This window comes from Acanthochromis polyacanthus, chromosome 1, assembly GCF_021347895.1.
Source record: "Acanthochromis polyacanthus isolate Apoly-LR-REF ecotype Palm Island chromosome 1, KAUST_Apoly_ChrSc, whole genome shotgun sequence".
Lineage (NCBI taxonomy): Eukaryota > Metazoa > Chordata > Actinopteri > Pomacentridae > Acanthochromis > Acanthochromis polyacanthus.
In genome coordinates this window covers 17,989,676-18,016,512 of record NC_067113.1, presented here as the reverse complement: position 1 = coordinate 18,016,512, position 26,837 = coordinate 17,989,676, and the positions used below count along the sequence as shown (strand labels likewise).

General features: G+C 39.3%; 2 protein-coding genes across 4 annotated transcripts; both read left to right on the top strand.

Annotated features, from left to right (window-relative positions):
• Positions 1-206: 206 nt before the first annotated feature.
• On the top strand, positions 207-11,159 carry LOC110950567 (feline leukemia virus subgroup C receptor-related protein 2-like). 3 transcript variants are annotated; one of them, XM_022193227.2, is made up of 4 exons: positions 209-437; positions 6,514-7,183; positions 7,944-8,022; positions 11,044-11,159. In XM_022193227.2, exons 2-3 carry the CDS (start codon positions 6,563-6,565, stop codon positions 7,971-7,973), a joined length of 651 nt encoding a protein of 216 aa, XP_022048919.1. In that variant the 5' UTR covers positions 209-437; positions 6,514-6,562; the 3' UTR covers positions 7,974-8,022; positions 11,044-11,159. The 3 variants fall into 3 exon arrangements, with proteins under 3 accessions (XP_051806483.1, XP_022048919.1, XP_022048918.1); XM_022193226.2 differs by lacking the exon at positions 11,044-11,159 and adding an exon at positions 10,398-10,480; XM_051950523.1 differs by lacking the exons at positions 7,944-8,022; positions 11,044-11,159 and having other exon boundaries at positions 207-437; positions 6,514-7,395.
• Positions 10,951-26,660, top strand: LOC110950566 (FLVCR heme transporter 2). Its single transcript, XM_022193225.2, has 10 exons — positions 10,951-11,185; positions 13,675-13,815; positions 16,336-16,403; positions 16,694-16,797; positions 20,041-20,151; positions 21,193-21,298; positions 21,802-21,913; positions 22,527-22,591; positions 23,799-23,918; positions 25,416-26,660. The coding sequence occupies exons 1-9, from the start codon at positions 10,951-10,953 to the stop codon at positions 23,871-23,873; spliced, it is 1,017 nt and encodes a 338-aa protein (XP_022048917.2). The 3' UTR covers positions 23,874-23,918; positions 25,416-26,660.
• The last annotated feature ends 177 nt before the right edge of the window (positions 26,661-26,837 follow it).

Genomic DNA, 26,837 nt, shown 5'->3' with positions numbered 1-26,837 from the left:
TAAATTATTATTAGTGTCCAGAAAGTACATGCAGTTGAGTAAAGTATGCATTATTTGGCACTGAAGTATAACAAAATAAAGGATAAAATACAAAAATACAGTGTGCAACCGTATAAAAACAGTATTACTGAAGCAAATGTGCCATTCATTTATTCACTTTTTTTTTTAAATTTCACAAACCTTTTCATATCCAGATGTCAGGATTTCTGAACTACTATTTATTGTGGTCATTTTTCTTTTCATAATCCAGCTGTAAATACAGATGTTTGCTGTTCATTTGGACCTAATCCTCCTTGAACCTAGCTGCTATTTGTTTTCAGGGATGCAACCAAACGGGAAATGACGTGATCTGTGTCGGCACTATTTCGCCACCTTCTGCTGGTTATGTGCATTCATTCAGTGTAGTATCGTTTTGTTATCATGCTCCCCTGCTGCAGGTACAGTAAACTGACGGTTCTTTTTCCATTTTACCATTATTTCCAGTAAAACTTTCCTTTCAGAGTAACAGAGCAGAACAGTCCATGTATTTATAGCTCAGCTGCTGATTCCTCGCCTCTTTAGGAAGCGTTAAATCCGATCGCCTCAGCCTGTAGTCCCATAAATCCCGAAAATTGTTTAGATATGAAGCAAGAATGAGGCTGGGATTGTTTTTCGATGAGTCTATCAGTTGTGGTTTAGTGTTTTATTGCGCTGTTTGAATGGAAATAAGGTGAATGTTGCTGCCAGCGATGCAATCTCGGTTCGGCGAGTCTGTTACTGAAAAGCTCCGCTGCTGTCTAGATACTGAGTGTTTTCTTAAAGAGTAGTGGACAAGAGGTGTGTTTGGGGGTTGTAGTTTCGATATCATGAGGAGGTCTGGATCTCCTTGTCTTCCCTTCACTCCTTCCATTCATGCGTCCTCACGCTGGAGACGCCAGCGGCTCTCTAAGTGTCTGCTGGCGGAAACTTTCAGCGTCAGACAACAAAAATAGACACATGTAGAGGTGGATCAGGAGGGGGGCACAAAGATCGACAAACACGTTGATTTATCTACATATTTTTATTTAACTGTTTCCAATTTTGCTTACCATAACAATCCTGAAAGAAATACTTGTGCCAGAAAAAAATTACATGTGTATGGAGTAGTGGGAGTGCCTAATTACAAAAATAAATCTATAAAAATAGATATAGTGAAGGTGGAAACATAAAAAAGTAGAAATAAAATGAGAAATAAAAAATGTGGTAATATAAAGCTACTATGAATCAAAAAAAATATCCATAAAAGACAAGGATAATAAAAGTAGAAGTATAAAGACAAATAAATAAAATAATAAAAAATAAAAATAAATATGCTTGTAAATAAAATAATGTGGCAATATAAATCAATATTAATAAAAAATAAAATAAAAGGCTAATAAAAGTAGACATAATATTTTAAAGCAAAGGGAAATCACATTTCCTTTATTTTTAAAATACTTAATTTATATTGCTACTTTTAGTAACAATATAACATTGTAATATTGTTTTAAAATCCAAGGAAAAGCACATTTCTTTTGTTTATTTTATTTATTTGTGTTTATATTCCTGCTTTTGTTATCATTTTCTTTCATGGATTCATTTTTTTTATTAATTTTGCCACATAATACATTTTTTTATTTTATTTATGAGCATATTTGTTCTCATTTTTTATTGTTACTTTAATTATTTGTCTTTATATTTCTACTTTTATTAGCCTTTTCTTCTATGGATTCATTTTTTGAATAATATTGCTTTATACACACATGGACAAAATTGTTGGTACCCCTCAGTTAATGAAGGAAAAACCCACAATTCTCACTGAAATCACTTGAAACTCACAAAAGTAACAATAAATAAAAATTTATTGAAAATTAAATAATCAAAAACAGCCATTACTTTTGAATTGTTGATTAACATAATTATTTAAAAAAACAAACTAATGAAACAGGCCTGGACAAAAATGATGGTACCTCTATAAAAGATTGAAAACTATTTGACCAGAGTGACATGATTAACTCAGGTGTGTCATTTAATTGACATCACAGGTGTTTCCAAACTCACAATCAGTCAGTCTGCCTATTTAAAGGGAGACAAGTAGTCACCCTGCTGTTTGGTGAAAAGGTGTGTACCACACTGAACATGGACAACAGAAAGCGAAGGAGAGAATTGTCCCAGGACATCCGAAAAAAAATTATAGACAAACATCTTAAAGGTAAAGCCTATAAGACCATTTCTAAACAGCTTGAAGTTCCTGTGACAACAGTGGCTCATATTATTCAGAAGTTCAAGACCCACGGGACAGTAGCCAACCTCCCTGGACGTGGCCGCAAGAGGAAAATTGATGACAAATTGAAGAGACGGATCGTTGGAATTGTATCCAAAGAGCCCAGAGCAACCTCCAAAGAAATTAAAGGTGAACTCCAAGGCCAAGGTACATCAGTGTCAGATCGCACCATTCGTCGTTGTTTGAGCCAAAGTGGACTTCATGGGAGACGACCAAGGAGGACACCACTGCTGAAAAAAACTCATAAAAAAGCGAGACTGGAATTTGCAAAAATGCATGTTGACAAGCCACAAAGCTTCTGGGAGAATGTCCTTTGGACAGATGAGACCAAACTGGAGCTTTTTGGTAAGGCACATCAACTCTATGTTCATAGACTCAAAAACCAAGCATACGAAGAAAAGAACACTGTCCCTACGGTGAAACATGGAGGAGGCTCAGTAATGTTTTGGGGCTGCTTTGCTGCATCTGGCACAGGGTGTCTTGAAAGTGTGCAAGGTACGATGAAATCTGAAGACTATCAAGGCATTCTGGAGAGAAATGTGCTGCCTAGTGTCAGAAAGCTTGGTCTCAGTCGCAGGTCATGGGTCTTCCAACAGGACAACGATCCAAAACACACAGCCAAAAACACCCAAGAATGGCTGAGAGAAAAGCGTTGGACTATTCTAAAGTGGCCTTCTATGAGCCCAGATCTGAATCCCATTGAACATATGTGGAAGGAGCTGAAACATGCCATTTGGAGAAGACACCCATCAAACCTGAGACAACTGGAGCTGTTTGCTCATGAGGAGTGGGCCAAAATACCTGTTGACAGCTGCAGAACGCTCATTGACAAATACAGAAATCGTTTAATTGCAGTGATTGCCTCAAAAGGTTGTGCAACAAAATATTAAGTTATGGGTACCATCATTTTTGTCCAGCCCTATTTCATTAGTTTGTTTTTTTAAATAATTATGTTAATCAACAATTCAAAAGTGATGGCTGATTTTGATTATTTAATTTTCAATAAATTTTTATTTATTGTTACTTTTGTGAGTTTCAAGTGATTTCAGTGAGAATTGTGGGTTTTTCCTTCTTTAACTGAGGGGTACCAACAATTTTGTCCACGTGTGTATACCATATTATTTACTCTTCTTTATATGTCCCTTTTTGTTTTATCATTATTTTATAGATTTATTTTTGTATTTTGGCACTCTCACTATTCCATACTTTAGATTAAATTCAGTGCCTAATAGAAAAGAAATAAAATATAAGCACAATACAGTATTTTATGCAAACTGAAATAAGACTATAACAACAATAAACAAAATGACCCTGGCAGTGATTCTTGAAAATGAATTTAAAACTTTGTAAATTCATTTCTGAAATATTTTCACGCATTGATTAATATTGAAAAGCATTCATGCATTAATTAATTGATTAGGATTGATCAATCCAATAATAATTTGTTAAATTAGACCATGTTTTGAAAGAAGACTACAAAAAACAGAAATTAGAGAATTAGGAGGATGAAATAAGTTAATTAGAAATAAAGCATAAAGACCTGCGTCTACATTTTTTTTCAAATTGATTTTCTATATCCAGTACGTTTTTGGTCTTTGTCCGTCAATAATCTTTGTGTCTTTAATGCCCACTAAGCTTTTATCAGAAACATTTGCTTGTGGTCTGATAGAATAATTTTATGTAAAACGGCATTCTCACCACATTAAAGGACCCAAATTGGATCATTCTACTTGTTAAGCTTGATCAGTAACTAAGTCTGGAGATGACCAAGCATGCCTCAGTAGGGAGAATCATCTGAGAAATACACACCAAACTCTGCTCTGTCCAACAGATCATCATGTCATGTTCCAGCATTTACTCAGTCCTGACAAAGTTCAACATTCCTTTCTATTTCAAGGCCCAACACTAAAACATTTGAGGCTTTCTTGTACCAGCGGTGAGAAAACTCAGTCATCTACACCGATCAGCCTCAACATTATGACCGTTGACAGGTGAAGTGCATAACATCAATCATCTTGTTAAAATGCGACGTTCTGCTGGGACACCTGGAGTCCTGACATTGATGTGGATGTTTGACATGTACCACCCACCTAAACAATGAAGGTCAAGCAACCCTCAACCTCCCGTGGCAGCAGCAGTCCTTGATATCAGTTGCCACCCTCAGCAGAACAATGAATCCCGACACACTGCATAAACTCCTCAGCTAGCTCAGCTGGCTGGGTGGGTGACCCATAAACAGACTATAGACCCCGATGCAGCAGCCTGGATTCAGTTCCAGCTCAGACCCTATGCTGCAGGTCTACCCTCCATGCTACTCCCTACTTTTGTGTCTGTCTCTCTACTAATCTGTCAAATAAAGCCAACAAAAAGACCCAAAAATATCTTTAAAAACTGCTCAGGACAGAGCTAAGCTGTTCCACACTCCCCAGATCCAAATCTTATTGAGCATCTATGGGATGTACCACTAGGTAGGTCCCGCCCTGCAACGCACAGGACCCACAGAATTCACTGACACCCTCCCGGTGTCACAGGACATCCCCAGAGGTCCTGTGTCCATGCCAACCTGGGTCAGAGGGGTTTTAGCAGCATAAAGGAGACCAACACAGTATTAAGCAGGTGGTCATGATGTTCTGCCTGATTGCTGTACAGCAAAGTGCAAACATGTTCAAGCTCAAACAACGACTGTAAATCAGTTTGTGAATGATTGAAGTTGGACAAATCACTGAAATATTCAATATCTGGTCCTACTTGACCTCTCACTGCCGACTGCATCGAATCATTTATCACAGGGATTCACTTTAAGGTCAGTGCTTCATGAGCTGCTTGTGTTGCTGAAAAAATGAAGAGAAAAACTTTCATCGCTGCACTTAAAAAGATTCTCACTGTGTAATACCAGAGCATTTTTGTAGAAACAACTTAAGCATTAACTAAACATTTATTCACTGTGCTGATTGCTCAACAGTATTATGGGTTTTATATGTCAGAACAAGCTCAAGTGATTAGACTGTGTAGATGAATGTGTACACTGCAGGAGGAATGCAGAACAACGATGGTATGACTTTCAGTGTTGTGGTTATTGATGGCAGTAGCACAAGCTGTGCTGCATAAATGCCTGCAAGCAAATGGAAAAAATCCCACCACCCCCACGCTGATCGTTTGATTTTTATGTAAACAGCTTCAAATTAGAGCTGAAACTCTGTTTTCTTTCATGTAAAATCATTCTACTGGCATGTGAACTAGTAACAAAAATGTGCCACTGTGCTAATCCTTTCTGACTACACTGTGCATGCTACCAACTTAATAAACCAACCAGCCTCAGGTCTGCCGGTATTATAATGTCCCTGACAGATGATATAATATGAAGTGATTGGGTGTTAGTAAATCCAATTTATGACGCAGAAACAGTTTATTCCAATAACTGGCCTTTAAGCAGTGGGTTGCTGTCGCTTTGTGTTTGAGCTCAGAGGCACAAGCATAAAAATGTATAAATAAATGTAAAACTTTTTATATGGCGAAAATACAAGATCTATTAGTACAGGCTGGTAATTGTCTGTTACTGCTTAAATCTTTATTCCCATGTATTGATAAATGCATTTTGCTGCACATATTTGCAAGTACTGTATCTGCACATGCTTCATTTCTATCCTATATTAGCCAACTACAAGCACTAGAGACACAGTTTTTAGTTCAAAAACATCACGTGCCTTTGACCTCTCTTTGCATGTTAATAGTTTGTCAGTTTTCTGATGACTTGCACTCCTCTCGGTGGACTTTATCTCGTCCGTGCGCATCAGTGCATGTGTGTGCGTCACGTGATTCTCCTTAGCAATAACTCCGACTTCCGTCACTCAACACCTGCCATCAAATGTTACACGCTGTGACCTTAGCAGGGAGGAGGAGTCTAAAAACCAGAAGTTAAACTCGCAAAACAAATCCATCACCTGACTAAAGAGGTGTTTAACAGCGGAGCAACCAGGCGGATACTGACACTTGGCAGCCAGGTATGTAGATGTTGGCGGGGACCAGCAGCTTTCCAGCGCCGCTCATTATATTTAAACTGCACCCCAGATCCACCTCTGCCAAATCAGAGTAGTCATTTCAACTTTAGGCTCAGCAGGCGAGCTCGTTTACGATCAGCATGTAGGAAAAGCCTGCTGGGTGGGAGGGACCAGTCAGGTAAGCTGTGTTAAGAAAAAGCACACACAAGAAGAAATATTTGTTCTTCCCTCCAGCTGCTGAGTGGTACAGACGCCTGGAGGCAACCGGAGGAGGTTGAGCAACATGAGTTCTCAAGACGAACTGTCCCACGAGTGGATGGACAGCTTTGGGAACGCCACAGACAATGACTGCTCTCAAAGGAAGGAGAGGACTGGTTTGGATGAATACAGGCGCCCTCTGGGAGACGACTGCGACACCTTGGGGCCGTCGTTCGTGGACACTGCGCAGCTCTTCCCACTCATGGAGACCAAGCTGTACAAGCGGCGGTGGGCGATGCTGTTCGTCTTCTGCTGCTACTCCATGAGCAACGCCTTCATGTGGCTGCAGTACGGCATCATCAGCAACATCTTCATGCGCTTCTACAGCATCGACTCCTTGGCCATCGACTGGCTCTCCATGATCTACTTCCTCACCTACATCCCCCTCATCCTGCCGGTCATGTGGCTGCTGGACAGTCGGGGCATCAGGGACGTTGTGGTGGTGGGCTCGGCCTTCAACTGCATCGGGGCCTGGATCAAGATGAGCACGGCCGACCCCAACATGTTCGCCATGACCTTCTTCGGGCAGTTTGTGTGTTCGGTGGCCACGGTTTATATCCTGGGGATCCCGTCCAGACTTGCGTCGTTGTGGTTTGGGCAGCAGGAGGTGTCCACCGCCTGTTCCATTGGCGTTCTGGGGAACCAGGTGTGTCTTTATTTAGCTGCTGGGCTGAAAAAAGAGGTCTTTGGCAGTGTGTGCATGGTGTGCTTTGCAGATCATCTGAATGAGCCAAAACACAGGCAGGTCCATATTATGTCATGTCAGCGTCTGACATCTGGATGTGTGAATGAGTCTCTCTGCTCATGTGAATTGTGTTTCTTGTTGAGGCAGCAGGTTTAACAGAATTAATCACCTTCTCTGTCTGTAGAGAAAACCTTTACTGCACGCTTCAGCTTCCAACAGCGGAAAAGATCTTAGAGAAGTAATGCAGAACCAAACACCTAATACATGCTTACAATGTCAGTTTCAGTTCTTGTTGAATCACCTCAAGATTTCTCACATGCCCTGTGGCGTACGGGAAGTTAAAGTGGAGTTATGACAGAATTAGCTCATAGTTTGCATTCAGCTTCTTGTCTAAATGCTTATTTAGTATTCTTTGTGTGTGTCCAAATATATATTCTTTCATTTTTAACTCAAAAAGGTCTCAATTGGATTTCCCCCCCCCAAACAAGCTGAATTTGAGCAGAAAACTGAAATTTTAGACAATGTCAGGCTGCCATTTCTACTTCCTGTTGTATTTTTCGTCACAGATACAGTCAACAGGTGTGTCTCTTCCAAACAAGGAGGAAGCTTGCTGCAGAGAAACTTTAGCTAATTAATTAAAGGGAGACACCTGTATTGTGTAATTGTTCAAAGTGATTTCCTGTGTGTGTGTGTGTGTGTGTGTGTGGTTTCTTCTTTCTAGCCAGGGGAAATTGCTGGGGATGGCGGGTGACTGCTACCGCTTGAACCGTCTGCTTCTGCAACAAGCTCCCACGTCTTGGGTAAATTAACTGTACAATGAGATTACACTGGGAATGCTGCTGTAACTATGGCAAGGTAGTCCGGCCTGCAGGGGAGGGTTTGTGTCACTGCGTGCTTTCATGTTGTCACTGAAAATATGAGAGTTTATATCAACACTCTGAACCCTAAAATGCATTGGCAGATTTCAAAAGCACATTATCGTTTTTTTTTTGTTTTTTTTTTAAAAAGTCAAAATTCCACAATATATCAAAGCCTGAAACTGTAATAACAGCAAGAATAAATGGATTTCCAACTGTTCGGCGGTCATTGAACTATTCATGTGTGGAAAATGAACCAAATCAAGATTAATCCTGATATTTCAAGTTCACTTTATTGTACGTTTCACAAGTTAAAAAATACAATTAAAGCCACCAGGATTCTGTAAAGTACAAAATCAGTCTGTGGTCCTTGATGCAGCTAGGTAGCCATGAATAGCTCAAATGAAACCAACTAAAATTCAGGGACTGTTCGGTTTAACCAGATTGAACTGCAGGCTGTGTATGCACAAAACAGATAGGACAAATGTATTAAAACAAATAAAATACATACACTACTGTTCAAAGGTTTGGGGTCACCCAGACATTTTAATGTTTTCCATGAAAACTCACATTTTTATTCATGCGCTAACATTATTGCACAAGGGTTTTATAATCATCAATGAGCCTTTCAACACCATTAGCTAACGCAATGTAGCATTAGAACACAGGAGTGATGGTTGCTGGAAATGTTCCTCTGTACCCCTATGGAGATATTCCATTAAAAATCAGCTGTTTCCAGCGAGAATAGTCATTGAACACATTAACAATGTCTAGACTGGATTTCTGATTCATTTAATGTTATCTTTACTGAAAAAAAGATTTTCTTTCAAAAATCTGGACCTTTCTGAGTGACCCCAAACATTTAGCATTAGAATATCTATAGTAGAGTCACCTTTTCTTGTGTACAGGGTTTTTTTTGTAAAATAATTATTCAAAGAAATTCAACTTTCAATTTTTTTTAATGATTTATGGCATGAAAACTGTGTCATACTAAGCAAAAGACCTTTTCAAGTTCTCCCTGCTTTTAGCCATGTCTGTGCTGTTTCCATAGAGGAGCAGAACTTAATATTGGATTAAAAATTAAGCACAAAAGTTTTAAAAAAATTGACAGGAATAAAGAAAAAAAATGCCCAGAAACTGCTTTGGCTTCCAAATATAAAACGTAATAAATCTGAGAAATGAAATAATCTCAATAAGTACTGGTTAATGTCTCAAACTTTTGAAAAATCAGTTTGTCAAACTAAGAGGATAAATTAGTCAAAACCATTTTGCTACAGATGCAATGAATTGAGATGTTTTGCAGCAGAGTGACACAGATGTGATGCAGTCTGAAGTTGTTTCCAAATGAAAGAATCTGCCTTCATGATCCGGTTTAGCACCAATTGTTTCCTACTGTACAAACCAGTAAAAAAAAAACAGTAGTCAGTGCATACCGCACATGTATGGGGCTATATGTGGAGGCTTTGTGTTCTCACCATGATCTTTGACAGTGTACATAAACATATACCATCAAAAGACGTGTGACGATCACAAAGCTCTTAAATCTCTGAAACCGAGCTGTTTTTTCTTCATTTGAAGTGCGTCATTTCTCACCTTCATTCGACCAAACAGCACATGCCGGTCTTTGTCATGCATGTTCTTGTTTTGTGCTTTCGTCCCGCTCCCCACCGATAAAGATAAAAGGACACATTGTTGTTGATGTTTACTTGCTCACCACGTCTTAATTCCTTTGGCTTCGGTCCCTAAACTTCCCTCCAAGTTTTCCGGCTGAAGTCTTTTACATATCCCCCTGGACATTTAGAAATAGTTCACATTAACAGAAAGTAGGTAGGATTTCCATAAAGAACGGTGGTGCTTTGAAGATTTCACAGAGTTTTGTGCTAAAAATAACTTCATAAGTGGGGCCATCCTTGATTTGAACTGAAAATCGGTTACGCCTGTTTTGCATATTTTTAACAAGTTACCAAGGCTTTCTCTGCATATCAGAAACGGCACAAAAGTAGGGATGCAGTGCCTTTGGTTGGCTTCAGATGATTTAACAGGCATAGGCTCCTGTGAACATCTTATAAAGCTTTCTGTAGTGATTGCAAGGTAAGTTAAAGCTTGTTCACTCATGGTGGATGTGCAGCATCAGTACGGCAACATTTCCTGTGTTTTTGAGGGTAACAGGTGCAGAACTCGCAGTGGATGTAAGAATCTCCGAAGACTGAAGGGTTTTGACGTATTTTTGTGCTCGCACTTGCCTCAGACTCTTCACAAGTTTGTTCCTCATGAGGGAACATGTCTCGTCACCTTTCCTTCTCTCACCTCTCCCCCAGAGCGGAGGGACCTCGGCTGGTGTCCCCTCTGGAATGTTCTTGAGGCAGTAGGAAGCTGAGGAAGTTGGCACTGCTCCTGCCTGTGGTACTCAGATTTGGAAAGTTTAGTCACCCCTAACCCACCCCTGTTTGTCCAAGATGCACTAGAACGGTTGAGGTTGAGGGAGGTGTTGGGGTCTGAAAAGTCAAATTTGATCACGTTTTATCCTCATAGCAGGCACATTCCACAAGAATACCGTCTGTCTTTTTGACATCTTTGGAAATTCACTGAATTACATGTTAAATATAAAGTTACATCCATGTCAGACTACTCCTGTATCACCCTCTTTGGCATATTTTGAATGTAGTTACATTACAACATATGCCAAAAAAACATGTACTTAACAGGTACACCATCACTCACACAGATGTCCAGCAGTCAGGGTTTGCTTTTTTTTGTTTTGCAGGGCAGCTTACAAAAGCGCATACTTGACCCTTTGCAAACGGCTTACTTCCTTTTTTCTTTTCGGATTCTTTAATTCTTTATCTTTTACCCCTTTTGTAATGATGTGTGATGTTCCCCTATTGTGTGTGTGTGTGTGTGTGTGTGTGGTCGTCAGCTAAAGGCTCAGAGTCAGTTTTTCATTTCGTGCCTCTACGCCTACAGATGGGTATTGCCATCGGGTTCCTGGTGCCGCCCATCCTCGTGCCTAATGTGGATGACGTGACGGAGCTGGCGTATCACATCAGGATCATGTTCTACATCAGCGCAGGTGTCGCCACCTTCATCTTCGTCCTTGTCCTCATCGGTAAGTCAAAACGAGATGAAGGTCCACAAAACGGACCAAGAGCTGCCGGGGTTCTTTACTCGTTCATGTAGAAATCGCACGCTGCAAGTTCCTTTCATTGTCAGTTAACTTCCCCACTCATGGTTTGGAGAATGTATAAAGCAAAGCATCATCTTTACAGGTTTGGTTTCCGGTGTTACTGGTGTGACAAAGCCCATTTGTTTGTCCACAACAATAGCAATGGGATTTGCAATTTTCAGAATCACTGATCTGTTATAGATGGATTTTTGCCACATTAAAGTTCAGTTTTTGACACACAGCTCACTATTTTCCATGTTAGAGCCTCTTATGTGTTTTTCAAGCTCCTCAGCCAACACTGCCGGGAAGCCGAGTCTCCCTGAGATGTGCTTTCTACCGAAAAACCTCGCCAGCATTGTGGTCCACTAGATGAGCAGCTGCAGTAATTGCTGTAATTGTTGACCTTTGATGAAATTTGTTTGGACACGATGTGAAATACTGAAACAGGAACTCAGGGAGTCATAGCAGTGTTTTATGAAATCATCTTCCCCACAGCTCTGTTAAATTGTCCTTTCACCTCTACCAAGGGGCTGCACAGTGGAGTGGTGGTTAGCACTTGTGCCTTGCAGCTGGAAGATCCCCAGTTTGTGTCTCTGCCTTCCTGGGATCTTTCTGCATGGAGTTTGCATGTTCTCCCTGTGCATGTGTTGGTTTTCTCCAGGTTCTCCGGCTTCCTTCCACAGTCCAAAAACATGCTGAGGTTAACTGGTATCTCTAAATTGACTGTAGGTGTGAATGTGAGTGTGATAGACTGGCGACCTGTCCTTCACCCTAAGTTAACTGGGACCGGTGACCCTAATGAGGATTAAGCACTGTAAAGAAAATGGATGGATGTTCCAATAAATACAATGCCCAAAATAAACCTTCTGGTCTAACCAGGTCCAGTAAAAAATAAAAAATTCTGTGCAACTGAGTAGCTTTTAGTAACTCAGCTGTGATTAACGTCACGTTGAGCTGAACTGCATGTTGTGTTACTTTTGAGTATGATATAATAATGCTGTTCAAAAATGCTGCTGGTCTAAGTACTAATAGAGGAATAGCATTATTTTGCACTCTTGCATTCTGTTGCTAACTTGGTGTAAAGTATTTGTATGTAACGTATCAGATTAGACATAAAAATCAATCTAGTGACATACATTGCACATTTTCCTGGGTTACTGTTTAATTGATTGTTACATTAGTTTAGTATGTGTTGTTGGAAATCAGCCTATCCTACAATTAAACAAACCAACAGAATATGTGTAAGGCTATTTCCGCCCAGTTCTTTGGATGGAGTAGTCAGGAGACTTCTTCTTAAAATCAAAAGTATTTATTAAAGCAAAATTGAATGTGCGATACAGAGCTCTGGGCCTGAATCCTCTGTCCCTAACCAACAACAAGTGTTCAGTCAGTTCGGATGGAATCAGACCGCTAACTGTTCCTGACCCAGTCTTCTTATACTCTAACAGTGTGTATAGCTATCTATCTAGGCTGGCCGCTCCCTCCGGTGCTGCATTGGTCCGCTCTCCTCTGTCACAGCAGATGTTTTGTCATTATCGCTCTTGTAGGAATGACTTCGCCTCTGCAAAGCAAGATTAGAGACTGCACACACAACAAGCTCATGTTCTTTACTGATTATGGCCTACGTCAAAAACTATCTGTACCTTTATTATCAAAATTGTCTGTACTTTGATTATCAATCACTTTATGTCTCGATCGTCCTTGGTTTCAATCATATGAGTAATAAGTAAAATAAAGCATAAGCTCCTTCTTATTGATTCTGACTTTTCTACTCTTTGTTTCATTACGGTCACACCGTGGTAATGATGCTCTTGACCTTCCTATTCCTCAGAACCAGTACAACTCTTAAATATGCACACTTAGCAAATTATGAAACACACCATTTCCCACAGTGTTTCCCTGTAAAACACAATAAGAAGACCCTTCACACCCCAGTGATTTTACAACATCTTACTGTGTTATCTGCCATGTTTGTGGAGTAGTGTGTAAAAATATTGCAGCTAAAATAAAACATCACTTCCGTAGTATTCTATTCAATTATTATATTTTCTACCATTTATTTAATGTTTTTTTTTGCTTTCCACTTTGCTTTGCCTTGTGAGCTCTACATTAATGTGTGAGTGAGTAAAACCAATAAAACCATAAAACAATTAAATGACAACACTGACAAATGACATCTCTAACTGGCTCATTGACAACAGATGTCACACAGATGATTACTCGTCTGCTGATGATAGCTAGTACAAGCCTCCTTGACTGATCTGTTATCATCAGAGGCCTGTCCAGCTCTGGGTTGTTGTTGTGTACAGGCACGTGTGCATCACCGACTGACCTTCCACTTAAACTCTTCAGCATCACACTGATCTTTGACCTCACAGATGATACACTGTCGCACAAGTAACTTCGACAAATACTGTCTGTTTGTGTTGCAGTGTTTCAGGAGAGGCCAGAGCTCCCTCCCACCCAGGCCCAGGCTCAGGCCAGGAGCATTCAGCCTGACGAGTACTCCTACATGGCCTCCATCTTAAGGCTGCTGCGCAACAAGCCCTTCATGCTGCTGGTGGTCAGTTATGGTGGGTCCAATGTGTTGTTGTGTAACCTCTTTGTATTTCCACAAACAGACACGGGAAACCTTTTTTATGTTTTTAATTTTAAAATGTTACATTTTAACTGCTTAGAATTACATAAAATTGAGAAAAGTATGATGTGATCACCTCCACATTGGAAGCGACAAATACCTGCCTTTGTGTTATGTTTTAATTCAGTCATACATTATTACATTAGATGCAAGCATATATACATTAGGGTTATAACTTTTTGAACTTTTTTTTCCAAAATCAAAGTCCTGCATCATGATTGGATGAACTTTTTGGTATAACTGAAGAAACCAAACTCAATTTTCAACGTTCTTTTAAAGAAGTCCCCCCGAAACAAAAAAAGTATTAAATACACATTACAGCCAATGATATGAAATGTGAACCCGTGCTAAGTTATCACAAGGGCCATTACAAGTCAATATGACTGATAATGGATCAATGTTAAGTTGTACTGCCATCATAATATACTGGAGTATCAGTTTCTATTCTTGCTTGTAAATTTGGGGAAATCGCTCTCGTTTAGTAGTGATATATTGTAGCCTACAGCTTTCCCAGAATCCTGGAGTTTCAGTTTCACTGTATAAGCCATGTAGAGTCTACATGGCTTATACAGTGAAACTGAAACCCTAATATACATATAGCAAAAATCTGAATACAAAGGCAACTATCTAAACAGACATAGAAGTAATTTGCTAACTAGTACCCCTCAGCCTTTCTAAGATATTGCACACTTAATGTAAACCAGAAAATAAAGATGTATGTGGATAAATTTGCTTTGGGAAATATTTTTAAATACCTCAGTCATGAGTTTCAGCCACTCTGAATCCTCCAGTGTAAATGGTTAGAAAATGGTCAGATGGTTAGTTGGCTTCCAGTTATGTAAAACAGGTCGAGCTGCTACCAAGAAACCCCAACTTCCAGCTGAAACTCTGCCTTACAGACAGAGCTGTGGGGATTCTAGTAGGTTTGTTTTTTTGGCGACTACGTTTTTTTTTTTTAGTACCTCTTTCCGAAGAAGCTCATTGGCATTTTCATAAATCTGACTCATTGGATGTAGACATAGGATAAAAGGATGCTATTGGCTGCACATTTCACACTGTTTTCACCTCAACTTCTGTTTTCAAAAATCCCCTTCACTACGGGAAACGGTGACAACAACCTCGTGCAGCAGCTTACGAAAGTGAAAATTCAACTTTAGAACAATTTGGATTGTGCAGTGACACAGCCCTGCTAGTTTTTTGGGGGGGGGTTTGGAAGAATTTTGCATTTAATAACTGTTCTTGACTTCCAGCTTGCAAATCATCCACCCATGCGATTCTCTCTTCACTATTTTGAGGAACACCTTCGCTGCGTTCTTCTATCTGCTCTACTCGACACACTTATGATTGTTTTGCAGAAATACAACCAAGTCAGAGCGTTTTATTTACCCTAAAGCAGAATGATCACAAAGAATGATCTAGCTGTGCAAGACTGCATTTTTTTTTTTTGATAGAACACATAAATAATTAATTGAGTAGCACAATGGTTGCTGATTCAGTTTGTGTTCTTCAAATCTAATAATTATTTAATGGCTGCATAGAAAGCGGTAATGTTCATTGGATACAACACACAGTTGTAATACTCCCAAATTATCTAAAAATACTAATTTTCGCCCACTGCGGGTTCATAGATAGGTCATATGACATGATATCACCAACATCAGACAGGAGGGAGTCTGACAGTTATCGGTGTGTTCACATTCTCATGTGTCATATTGTGACGTACAGGTTCATCCCACACTCAACATGTACTTTTATCACCAGTTCAGAATAGGATGTTGTTGTGTTATTGAGGTAAAAGATAAAAACTTCCAAATAGATGTCTGCCAGTCTGAAATGGTGACCGTCATACTTAAGATAAATTCTATTGATCTCTGACCAGAGGGAATTCAGTTTCTGTAAACTCCTAGTCCTAATCAGCTGCTGTGTGGATATGAGTCTGTCATTATCACACGTGGACGTCTAGTTCACTGTCTATATGGAGCATTGATCTGAAGGTCTTTTGGCATATTTTAGCTCAGAGGTCACTATTTAATAATGGCAATGGTAATGATTGACTAAAAAGTCAAACCTTGAACGTCAAACTGATTTTAAGGTCAGTTTGTATCTCATGAGTGTTAAACTAAGAGATACTGATTGATACAGTTCCAGTATTAAAATCGATCTTGATTGTGTTTTGTCTTATAAAATCATGATGAAATGAACCATCTTTGCAGTATTTTGAACTGAAAATTGCAAGACACACTGTGGAGACATGAGAGGCTTATATTAATTTGCTGAAAATGGGCACAATATGGGACCTTTAAGTCGAAATAATACTAACCAAGTACTGACAGTGTCTCGGCATTAATGCAGACCTGATTTGTGAAGGTCACAGCATTGGTTTTATGAAGAAGCATGAGGTTGAATCTGGGTCACCTGAGAATAGATGAGATTGTTTTCCGTTTGTCGTCTGCAGGCCTGAACGTCGGCTGCTTCTATGCCATTTCCACACTGTTGAACCGGATGATCATCGAACATTACCCTGTAAGTTCCTGCATGTCTGCTGCAAAAACACATGTTTCTATTCCACCTTTTGTAGACTCTTGTCGTTCCTGTCATTTAAATGCTCAATCCTAACATGTAGGCATTCATGTGACGTTCACTGACACTGAACCATAAAGCTACAGGGGAGATGATCCTGACGTAAATATCATCAGTCTGAGACTCTGATTGTTGCAGACCAAAGCTTCTTTGTCAAAATAACTGCAGGCTGCAAAATGTCACTAATGTCTTCTATGGTCTGTAAACCAGAAATGTCAATATTTTCCTCTCAGGGTGAAGAGGTGAATGCTGGGAGAATTGGACTGACCATCGTCATTGCTGGCATGGCAGGTTCACTCATATGTGGCATTTGGCTGGACAAGACCAAAACCTACAAGTAAGATGACCGAATAAAGTACCGTTTACTGTTGACATGTACTACAAAACCCTCCAAGCTATGAAGGAGGAACCGAGACTTAGTGTCAGAACTTAATGACTTTTGAATGTTAAAGATTATTGGAAATTTGGCAATTTGCAATCAAAGTTCAGTACATTATAGATCCCATTAAAACATCAGTGATGACTTGACATAAACAAACATGACTAAGAATAGAGTCTTTGGTCAGAGTAGCAACTTTACATGGTTGACCATGTGAGCATACTAATATTTACCATTTTAATTTAGCACTAAACATAAAATGCTGCTGAGGGTAATGGGAATGCCTACTTTTTTCATTTTCAATCAATCTAACAATTATTTTGCTGATCAAGTTACTCGTCGTTTGCTCTATAAAATGCCAGAAAATTTAGGGAAATTTGATCAGTGTTTCCCAAAGCCCAAGATAATATATTTATTTTTTCAAGATAATCAGTTTTCTGTCATAGAGGAGCAAAGAAAACCCAGAAAATAATCAAATTTATTGACCCGGAATAAGGGAGCTTTGGCTTTTTTTCTTTAAAATGACTCAAATCACTCTCTAGATTATCAAAATACATGAGTTGCAGATTAATTTAATCACTGATAACTGATTCATTGTTGCAGCTCTGGTTGCTGGTGGTAGACGGAGAGTTTAACTGTTCAGCTTAATTTCATTGCAACCCATCAAGTTACTGATAAGATATCTCACACAGAATACAAGTCAGAGTATCACCAAAGCCAATGGGAGTCATTAACTGGAAACCATTAATGCCTGCACCAACATTTTAAGGAAATTGATCAATTACTTAAAGGGGAACTTCGGGTTTTTTCAACCTGGGGTCTGTTTTCATATGTCATTTCATACATGTGAGTGATGGAGAAATGAATTTTCAACATAGCTCCAGTACATAGCTCGCGAAATCACGCGATAGGTGTTTTGGCACGAGCTATCGCGCGATTTCGGAATGAGATTTGCTTTCTAGCGTCCTGAGATTTGGATACAGACCACAACAAATAATGATCGCCAAGAAATGTGGAGGTTTTCGTTCACTTCTCATCTCTAGTATGTTGTGGGACACTTGTTGAGACTATCCGAGTCGGTCAGTGTGGGGGAAAAAGCACGTTGGGGCGGACTTTGAGGGGGGGCAAGTTGCCCCATACTTTTCGCTAGCTGAGCTGCTAGCTGAGCTGCGAAGCTGCCTGCCTGGCTAAATACTGGACCTATGTCGAAAATTCATTTCTCCATCACTCACATGTATGAAAAGGCAAATGAAAACAGACCCCAGGTTGAAAAAAACCGAAGTTCCACTTTAAGATTTTTCAGTCTCTACCAAACATGGACTGTCATTGTCATCCACAGAACCACACAGCTGAGTGGATGATATTTTTATTGTAGCTTCTTGTGATTGATAAATGGTAGCAGTCTTAGGGAGCTCTGAAAGGAAACGTTGCAACACAGGGTCAGCAGTCTCTCCTGTTCTCCACAGTGTCGGCTGTGCTTTAAAACACTGGCTCTTTGCATGGACATCCTTTTATTCATCCATTCAGAGAGATGTCCAAGTGAATCAAAGCTTTAGTTCAAAGAAGGCGCGAATAAGAATCCAGTGGAGCTGAGGTTCAGATGTGATGTCCCTCTCTGCTTATCCGCACCGACAGGCTACACTTTCCTGGTCCTCCCTGGTCTCAAATTGAGCGTTTTGTCGCTGCTTTAAACATGAAAACAGCAACGATGCAGTCTTAACAGTAACAATATCTGATTATTGATGATGTTGTTTTCATTTGATCAGTTAGATAAATGATTTTACTTATTTTTTGAGCCCACACAGTGACTGCTCACCAGTGTTGTCACCACTACGATGTTTGCTACACTGCCTTCATGATGAGGCATCCAAACTATTCTGACTGGAAAAACTCCTCAGATTCCTTACATGCCATTAGGATGCTTAGCTGTCAAAGCAGTTAGGGTCACACTTCCACTGTGGACACTCGGTGTCCGATGTTGGAGAGAGTCAAAGGACTGCGCTATATTAACAAAAATGTTTTGCAGCATATTTTACGCGTGGTTGTACCAGAGACAGCTTCACCAGAGTAAGCCTGTTTTTGCAGATGGTCTGTGTTGAGACAAATGCTTTTCAGTGACTCAGGAATATTGTTTTTCAAGTAAAATGCCTGAGATTAAGGACAAGTCCTCTTTACTGGAGTTTACATTGGTGCTCATTGGGTCTGTCACAACATGCACTATGATACATTTGGATCATACAAAGTGAATGCCATCAGCTATAAGTCAGTGACTCATTAAAACACTCTAACACTCTGAATTTCAATTTCTAGAGTATAGATGGAGGAATGTTTTCTCTCCATGTAGCCAGATTTCTTTTACCTGTGCACACACAGAAAACTATACTGGAGGATTTTCTTGTTCAGATCGGCTTTAGCAGGCATGTAGCAAACATGAGCCTTGTCACAAGACTCCGATTCTAAAACAGTAATGTAAAAGTCAAATCAGATTAAGCCGAGACATTCTAAGATGATTTGGAGCCTTTAGGGTAACAACAGACTTTTAGATTCTGTAGCATGTCTACACACATATTGTGACTTATGTGTTAATTCATATGATCATGTCACAGCACTTTTAAACTCTCTGAACCCTTTGCATTTTCTGCACAATTTTTTTTTGCTTCTGGCACATTTGAACTCACTATAGACACATTTTTTTTTTACTACAATTTAAAGTCTTGCACCTCTATGGAAACAGCACACAAACCTGGAATCAACATAAATAATGTTTTCCACAGGTGTTACCAATACTAGGAAAAAAGCGAGGATCTTCATACTTTTGATATCTTACTATTTACATTTGAAATGTCTTTCCATGCTTGCAATTGAGCCCAAAAATGTCCCTTAAATTTTTACCACATGGCCGTTGCTTGCAGCTGTATTATCACTCATGACTTCTCGGTTGTGTTGAGGATCACCAAATTTTTAACTTTTTCCGGACTCTGGATGCAAATGGTTCATTTTTGGTAATTTTTCAAACAAAAGTTACACATTTGAAAGCATGAGTGATTTTGATGAAACAATCGACTAAAGTACTGATCCTTTCTGTTTTTACAGTTACTGGCTCTTCTAAATGGTGTAATGTTGGTGCTTTTAAAAAAATAAAGATAATGTGGGATTTGAGAGTTCTACTATGTGGCTGATGTCTGTCTCCCATCTTCACAGACAGACCACCCTGGTCGTATACGTCCTCTCTCTGGTTGGGATGCTGGTCTACGCCTTCACCCTCAACCTGGGTCACCTGTGGGTGGTGTTTGTCACAGCTGGAGTCTTAGGGTGGGTAACCATTAATGAAGAGAGGCCACCACTGTCATAAACATCACAGTCAGGGCTTGAAATGAACACTAAAAACCTGCAAAATGTGGGTAAAAATTAACTGTGGAATGCCACTCTTTCATTCAAGCCAGTAAATATGTTGAAATGCTCTTTCTCATATTTGAAATACTATTGAAAGAAACTGGTTGAGCAAGTGAGTAGTAGTTTTAATATCTTAGTGCCATTTGATAATTATTCTTGAGACCTGGTCACAGCTGAAAAACCCCGTAAAATTTTTGTGTACTATTGCCAGTTTGAGAAATGTTAAGTCAGACTGACTATCAGTTATTTCTGCATACAAGAATCCTTCGGTTTGACTTTATGATTACAAGTAAAAATGTTTGTACTCATTGCAAAACAAGTCAAGCACTTACATTTTTAGCAAATACAACTGCAATTTTATTAATTCCAATGAATGTGAACCCTGACAGACATTTTAGCCACGTAATAATGTCTGGTAATTAAGAGGTGCTGGTTGGTAGCACTTAGAGTTAATGGTGTCTTTAAGGTGATTCATTCTGTGGGTTAACTAGAGATAAGGTTTATTATACCTGTCTGATGACGTCGTCCTGTGGCTAATTTTAACCCTGCGGTTAAGACGAACCGTATCTGTCACATTTGATGTCCAGCCCTTAACAGCTCTTAAGTCTCTGCTAATTATGTTTTAAGCATTCAGGTGAAGCTCTGTGCAGTTCATGTTCTGAACATTTCATTAAAATGGCATGAATGCGGCTTTGTCGAAGCTAAATTAATTCTCCGCTGAGTCCCCGGTCCACATGCTTTGTCCTTACAATTATTGCTATTTATGGTAAGCTGATTATGCCCATAACTGATTCCCATAGCAATTTCTTTGTCTGGTTTTTGTTTCTAAAACCCAGACAGGATGTACTATACAGCAATATACATGTGTCCTACTTTTACATTTGCCAAGCTGCTTCATCGGCTAGGAGAGATTTTTGCTGCTTTTAATTCAGCCTTCACTTCCTGTCTGTGTGTGTGCAGCTTCTTCATGACGGGTTATCTGCCTCTGGGCTTTGAGTTTGCAGTAGAACTCACCTACCCAGAGTCAGAGGGAACCTCATCTGGACTGCTCAACTGTTCAGCGCAGGTCGGTAATGTTGGCATGGCTACATGTGCCCGGTCAAAAACACACTAAATCAGTAATATTCCAGCAGTGTGCCAAGAAAATACAGTAAAATAGTAGAAAATAACATTCTCATAAGAATACAGGCATTTTCTAGCCTTGATTTTATGAATATATACAGATAAGATAATTCATGACAGCTTATTATTACTGTTACTGCTTATATATATTATTTGCTGCTAAAAACACATTAATTCAGAATTTCTATTGTGAAAATTTCTGTCAGTGTATAAAACACCTGTCATTTAATTAAATCTGTGTAAAATTATAGAAAAATACCTTCTGTTAATTGTCAGGAATAGTATCTAATACAGAAATTGCAATACCTTTATAGTATTTAACTTGAATTCAACAATTTCATCCATTACATAAAAGAAAATATTAGTATTTTTATGTCAAATGTAATTTCCTAACAAAATGGGAATTTTATGCTTATTCACATGCTAACATTTTGGATCTCATTTCAGATCTTTGGAATCATTTTCACCATCGCCCAAGGCAAGATTATTGATAAATGGGGAACCTTAGCTGGAAATATCTTCCTGTGCATCTTTCTGCTAATAGGAACAGCAATGACAGGTAAGATATTAACCTCAGCCCCGTGTCCTCGCTGTAACTCTGCTGTGATGGTGCTTACAACATGGAACAGAACTGAAAACAACAGTAAATGATCAACCCTTTGCACATCCAAGCATGTGATATTAAAGACACTTGAACACAGCAGAGAGGTAGAGCCTCACTGTTTTAACCTTAAACCTTTGTTTAAAGTTGTCTTGATAGGTTAATGTTGCCCCCTAGTGGCTACATTCAGAATCACAATTTGATAAAGTTAAAATTAAATGACAGACAGATTCTTTGATAGACTTTTTAATAAAGGATGCTTTTTTAAAATCAAATTCTATATATTTTTAAATATCTTAGTGGCTACTTCATGCTATAGTATCCAGTGCAATACTCTAGAAATACTACTAATACTCTACTATTGTTAATAGACACCTGCTTTAAATGGTCTTTTGCATTGTCTCTGTTTTTGTATTTCAGACTAAGACTAAACTACAGAAGGCAGTCACTACTTTTGAGCTATTTTCTTGAGATTTTATGTTGATTACTAGATGGATACACTTTTGCATTTTGCTGTTTTTATTGCTAACATAATCAGCTCCACAGTTAAGCTGCTCCATATTCATTACAGGCCTCATCAAATCCGACCTCCGCCGGCAGAAGGCCAACCAGCAGACCGAGGTGCAGACAGTGAGTGTGAGTACATCTGTGTGTGTTGCATGAACTCAGATATGGGATCTTCACGTCCCTGTGGAGGAGGCGTGTGTTAAGCCCTTTCAGACATGTATTCCTTTCTGTTAATCTGACAGCATCTGAATGTCTGAATGAGTCACTTTTTTTGTGCAATTAACATCTCTGTGACTGTCTGGGATGTGTCTAAACAAAGCCATGAGTAGCATTAATGTAAACGAGACCAGTGTCTGAATGACAGAATTTGTCACTAACAGGTTAAAGAAACAAGCTACCTATCCCATGTCTGAAAAGGGCTCAAGCTCCCACACTGGTCCTGGGCTGAATGCACTCTAAATGCTTCTCTGCAGTCCTTCACATGCTGCTGACTGAATGCAGGAGCTGCTCTGGTGGAAACGTTTGTACCAAACTCACAAAAAATATCATTTTCTCTCAGCTTTGCTTTGTCTGACAGCTCTCCAGCTCGCGCTAACAAAAGGCTTGTTGACACAGTTGTGCTCTAAAAGCCTCTTTTTGGCTTAACATTTTGTGCTTTTATTTCTACTTTAATACGGGTGCAGTTGACAGCTGTCAAACAGATGCTGTATGACCATTTATAAAGACAACCTGCTTCATAAATCAGTGCATTTACATGATAAAAAGACACCACAAGGCTCTGTTCATGAAATAGCAGTCAAATTCAATGAAACACAGGAAGCAAGGCATCCAGCTGATCAACATCACCTCTGAATATTTAACAATGAAAGCCATTTTAAACCAACTCTCACTTCACTTCGTGTGTGCTCTGCGGCTCACCAGTTGCTTCAGACAAGCTTGGGACCTCTTTTGCTGCGTTTCCTCATCCTTTCTCAATCCATACCAATTTTAACATTCCAAATGCAGCTAAAATGGAAAACAACCAGTAACCCTGCACACCAACAGAACTTAAAGACATATTTAAGAGGACACAACTGCTAATCCTTTTTTTGTTAAACAGATAGTTCTGGTAAATTGCTAGAAATGAGAAATCTTGAGAGATAAACAGATGAAAATGACTAAATACTGTAGAAACATTCAATAAAGTCACATGTTCAGTAAGTGCTAGTGGACAGGCTGTGGTATATAGTCGGGTGTGCAGGTGTTTCTGGAGCCGCTGCTGCTGCTGGGGTGTTGTAGAGGATGAGGTGACCCCTCGTGGCCCCTCGGAAGTGTGACACCCGAGCTATCATTCCAGCCTACAGGCTCCATCTCATCGGTGCAGGACTACGGGGCCACATCGTGCGGTCGCCCCTGGCAACGGCCGTCTTGACAATAACCCACAACCTCACTTAAACCAAAACACACACCTGTCAAGGTAGGGGCCCGACTCTCTGGAGCTTCAACAACAGTAATGCTGTATCACATCCAAAAACACACATGCAGGGTACAACAGACATGAGTACACATCTGTGCAATAAATGACTGAGATGATTTGAAGTTGTATCACATTACAGTAATTTGTTGTTTGTATCCTGCTGAGGTAGCTGCATTTTTAACGCCGGACACAGTTCTCTTTGTCTGAATTTCTCCACAGATATTCTACTATTTTATACAGATCATTTTTGGCTGTTGTTATCTTTCTCTTTAAAATACCCCAAAGGTGTTTGAATGAATTGAAGTCAGACAACATACTTGGCCAGATCATAGCTTTCATTTTTTTCTACTTTTGTATGATTCTGATGATCCTTATCACGCTGGAATATTTCTCTTCTGTCAAGTTTCTGCAGACTGGGGGTCATCTTGTCAGCCTTTTATTTTAGTTTATCCACAGGGATTCATTCTGGCATTTATGAACGTCATGTTCCAAACACCTTTTGCTCTCATGCCACCCCATATCAGGACACTCTTGCTTCTGTGCCAGGACTTTGCATTCACACTAAACATGCAGACCCCATCTCAGCCAAAATAAATGTATCTTGGTCTTACCTGATCAAAATATGTGCTTTCAATATTCATCAGACTTTAAAAAAAAAAGTTCTTTCGCAAAGTTTTTTCTTCGAGCAATGCACCGAAGAGTAAGCAAGGCTTTTATCATGAATACCATCTATACACATTGATATTATGAACAAATCTGAAGTACTGGTCCATCATCTTTTCAGAACTAGATTGTGCACAACTTTTCATTCTATACCTTTGATTAATGCTGCAACTGTGTTCTGACAGTTTTTAGGCTGGTCAACAATCTTCTCTTTTCCAACTCTGTAAAGTTGTGAACTCCTATCATCAGATCTTTCAGTTCCTTTGGCAACTCTTTCCCATGTAAAGCCATGATGGAGACACAACGCAGAAGTCCAAAACTGAGAAAGCTCTGGTGTTCACAGGCCATTTTGTACCAAGGTTCATGTCGTTAGGCTGATTGGAAATCATAGTTGTATTTAGTTCTGTTTCTGTGGTACGGGATTTCAGACTTGTGTCAATCATCACAGGTGTATTCACTTTTGTACATTTTCTACATTTTTAAGGTTATGGTCACTGAACTACACTTTGTTGTACTTCACTGCACAATCAGCTCTTAAATCATCCAGATTAATCTCCTGTTACTGTGGAATTAAACATTTATCCTGTGAGTTCAACTGTCTCTAAAACATCAAGTGGATGTTTGTTAACTGACTAACAGTTAATGGATTACACTGATTTAATGCCAGTGAATGTGAACTGTTTAATACTAAAGTAATGTATAGTATATGTTTTTTTATTTTGTTCTATTGCCTCTGTGGATGCTGTGATGAATTGCGACGTTGTTTCTTTTGGATTTAAACAACAACTTTACTGATTTGTTTAGTAGTAATATTCTTTCCTTGTTTCTTTACAGAAAATAAGAGCTGATCTGGAAGGAGGCGTCTCTCCACCTGAAATCCTGAAGGAGGGGAAGCTATAAGAAAAATAGACGTTCCCTCTGTCAAAGACATCATGTACAGTTGTAAAAAAAAGAAGTAGAGACACATCAACATGCATAGAGGTGCACAAACGATAACAGAAGAAAAAGCTGCTTTAAGGAGTGAGTAGATGGAGACTGAAGCATCACACTGATCTGCTCTCGGTGATGTTTAACCTGCTGTACGTCTGATGTACTGTTTGGACGCCACGCTGCACAAATTCACACTACTACCCCAAGTGCAACTTAGCGCTTCCCAAACCATCACGCACATGGGGAGTGCATTTGGAAAGTTTTTAAATCCCTTGACTAAATATATTAAACCTTAATTAGTAAACCTTAATTTTATTCAATAAGGGCATTTTACTTGTCATGTTCAGTGCACTTTAGTGACTCCAACATACCGGACTGAATTTTAAAGACTTGCCTCTGTAGCTTTTACTGCCGCCCTCTGATTGGTGTTAATGTGGTCTTTTATGCATTTAATGAGCAATATTTAAACTGTTTCCTCATATTGGACCAATATTGTGTGTAACTGAACTCAGTCTTTACATTGCTGAAGGTATTCATTTAAGTGTTCTGTTTTTAGAATATGCATGTTAAAAGCAGACTAAGGACTGTGACGTCGCTACCTGTCGTGGCAGTCGGATCACCTGTCCGCCATTCAGGATCACATGGAAGTATTACTTCTGATTACTGCTGATTATGAATATGATTGATGCTGTGCATCTGAGTACACTTTGGAAGGTCACTTTTGTCCTTGTTTTACTGTAAGTGTCTCTACAAGAAGACAGGAGATAGATGAACGTTTGAGAGCATCTGGAACATAAAGAATGTCAGCACAGCACCACATGATGGAGGGATGAGACAAATAAACTCTACTGTCCTTGTCATTTTGCACACTAAACTGTTTTTATGTATACTTTTAGCTTGTAAATTTGTTACTGAGACATGTAGTTCATGCTGTGTAGCCAGTATTTATCTTTTACTTTGTGTGTTGAGGCAAACTGTCTGCCGATTTTCCCATTTTATCATGATTGTTCTGTGATTGTGACAGATGCAAGTTATTCTTTTATTCTGTCCTCGGACATTTTAGTGTTGTGAATTTTCTAAACCCTCAGTTTTCACCATTTTGTATGATGTGAACTTATGTAGATGATAATAAAAATCTTTGCTCTGCAACAGAGTATGGATGTTTCTATTGCGCTAAAATAATAAAGAAAATCAAGTAAAACCAAGTTAATGTAGAAAACATGAATCAGTGCGCTCTAGTTAAATGCATCTTTGGCACTAATGAGATCTTCACCTCCACTGTATTCCCATGTTTGAATTTGCATTTAAAAATGTAAAGAATGTCTT

What these genes read in the sequence shown, in the direction of transcription:
- LOC110950567 (XM_051950523.1), top strand. Translation starts at nt 6,563, where the DNA reads ATGAGTTCTCAAGACGAACTGTCCCACGAGTGGATGGACAGCTTTGGG.
- LOC110950566 (XM_022193225.2), top strand. Translation starts at nt 10,951, where the DNA reads ATGTTCCCCTATTGTGTGTGTGTGTGTGTGTGTGTGTGGTCGTCAGCT. An exon ending in CTTCGTCCTTGTCCTCATCG is followed by an intron (nt 11,186 to 13,674) that starts GTAAGTCAAAAC and finishes TTTGTGTTGCAG; the next exon opens with TGTTTCAGGAGAGGCCAGAG. An exon ending in CCGAGGTGCAGACAGTGAGT is followed by an intron (nt 22,592 to 23,798) that starts GTGAGTACATCT and finishes CTATCATTCCAG; the next exon opens with CCTACAGGCTCCATCTCATC.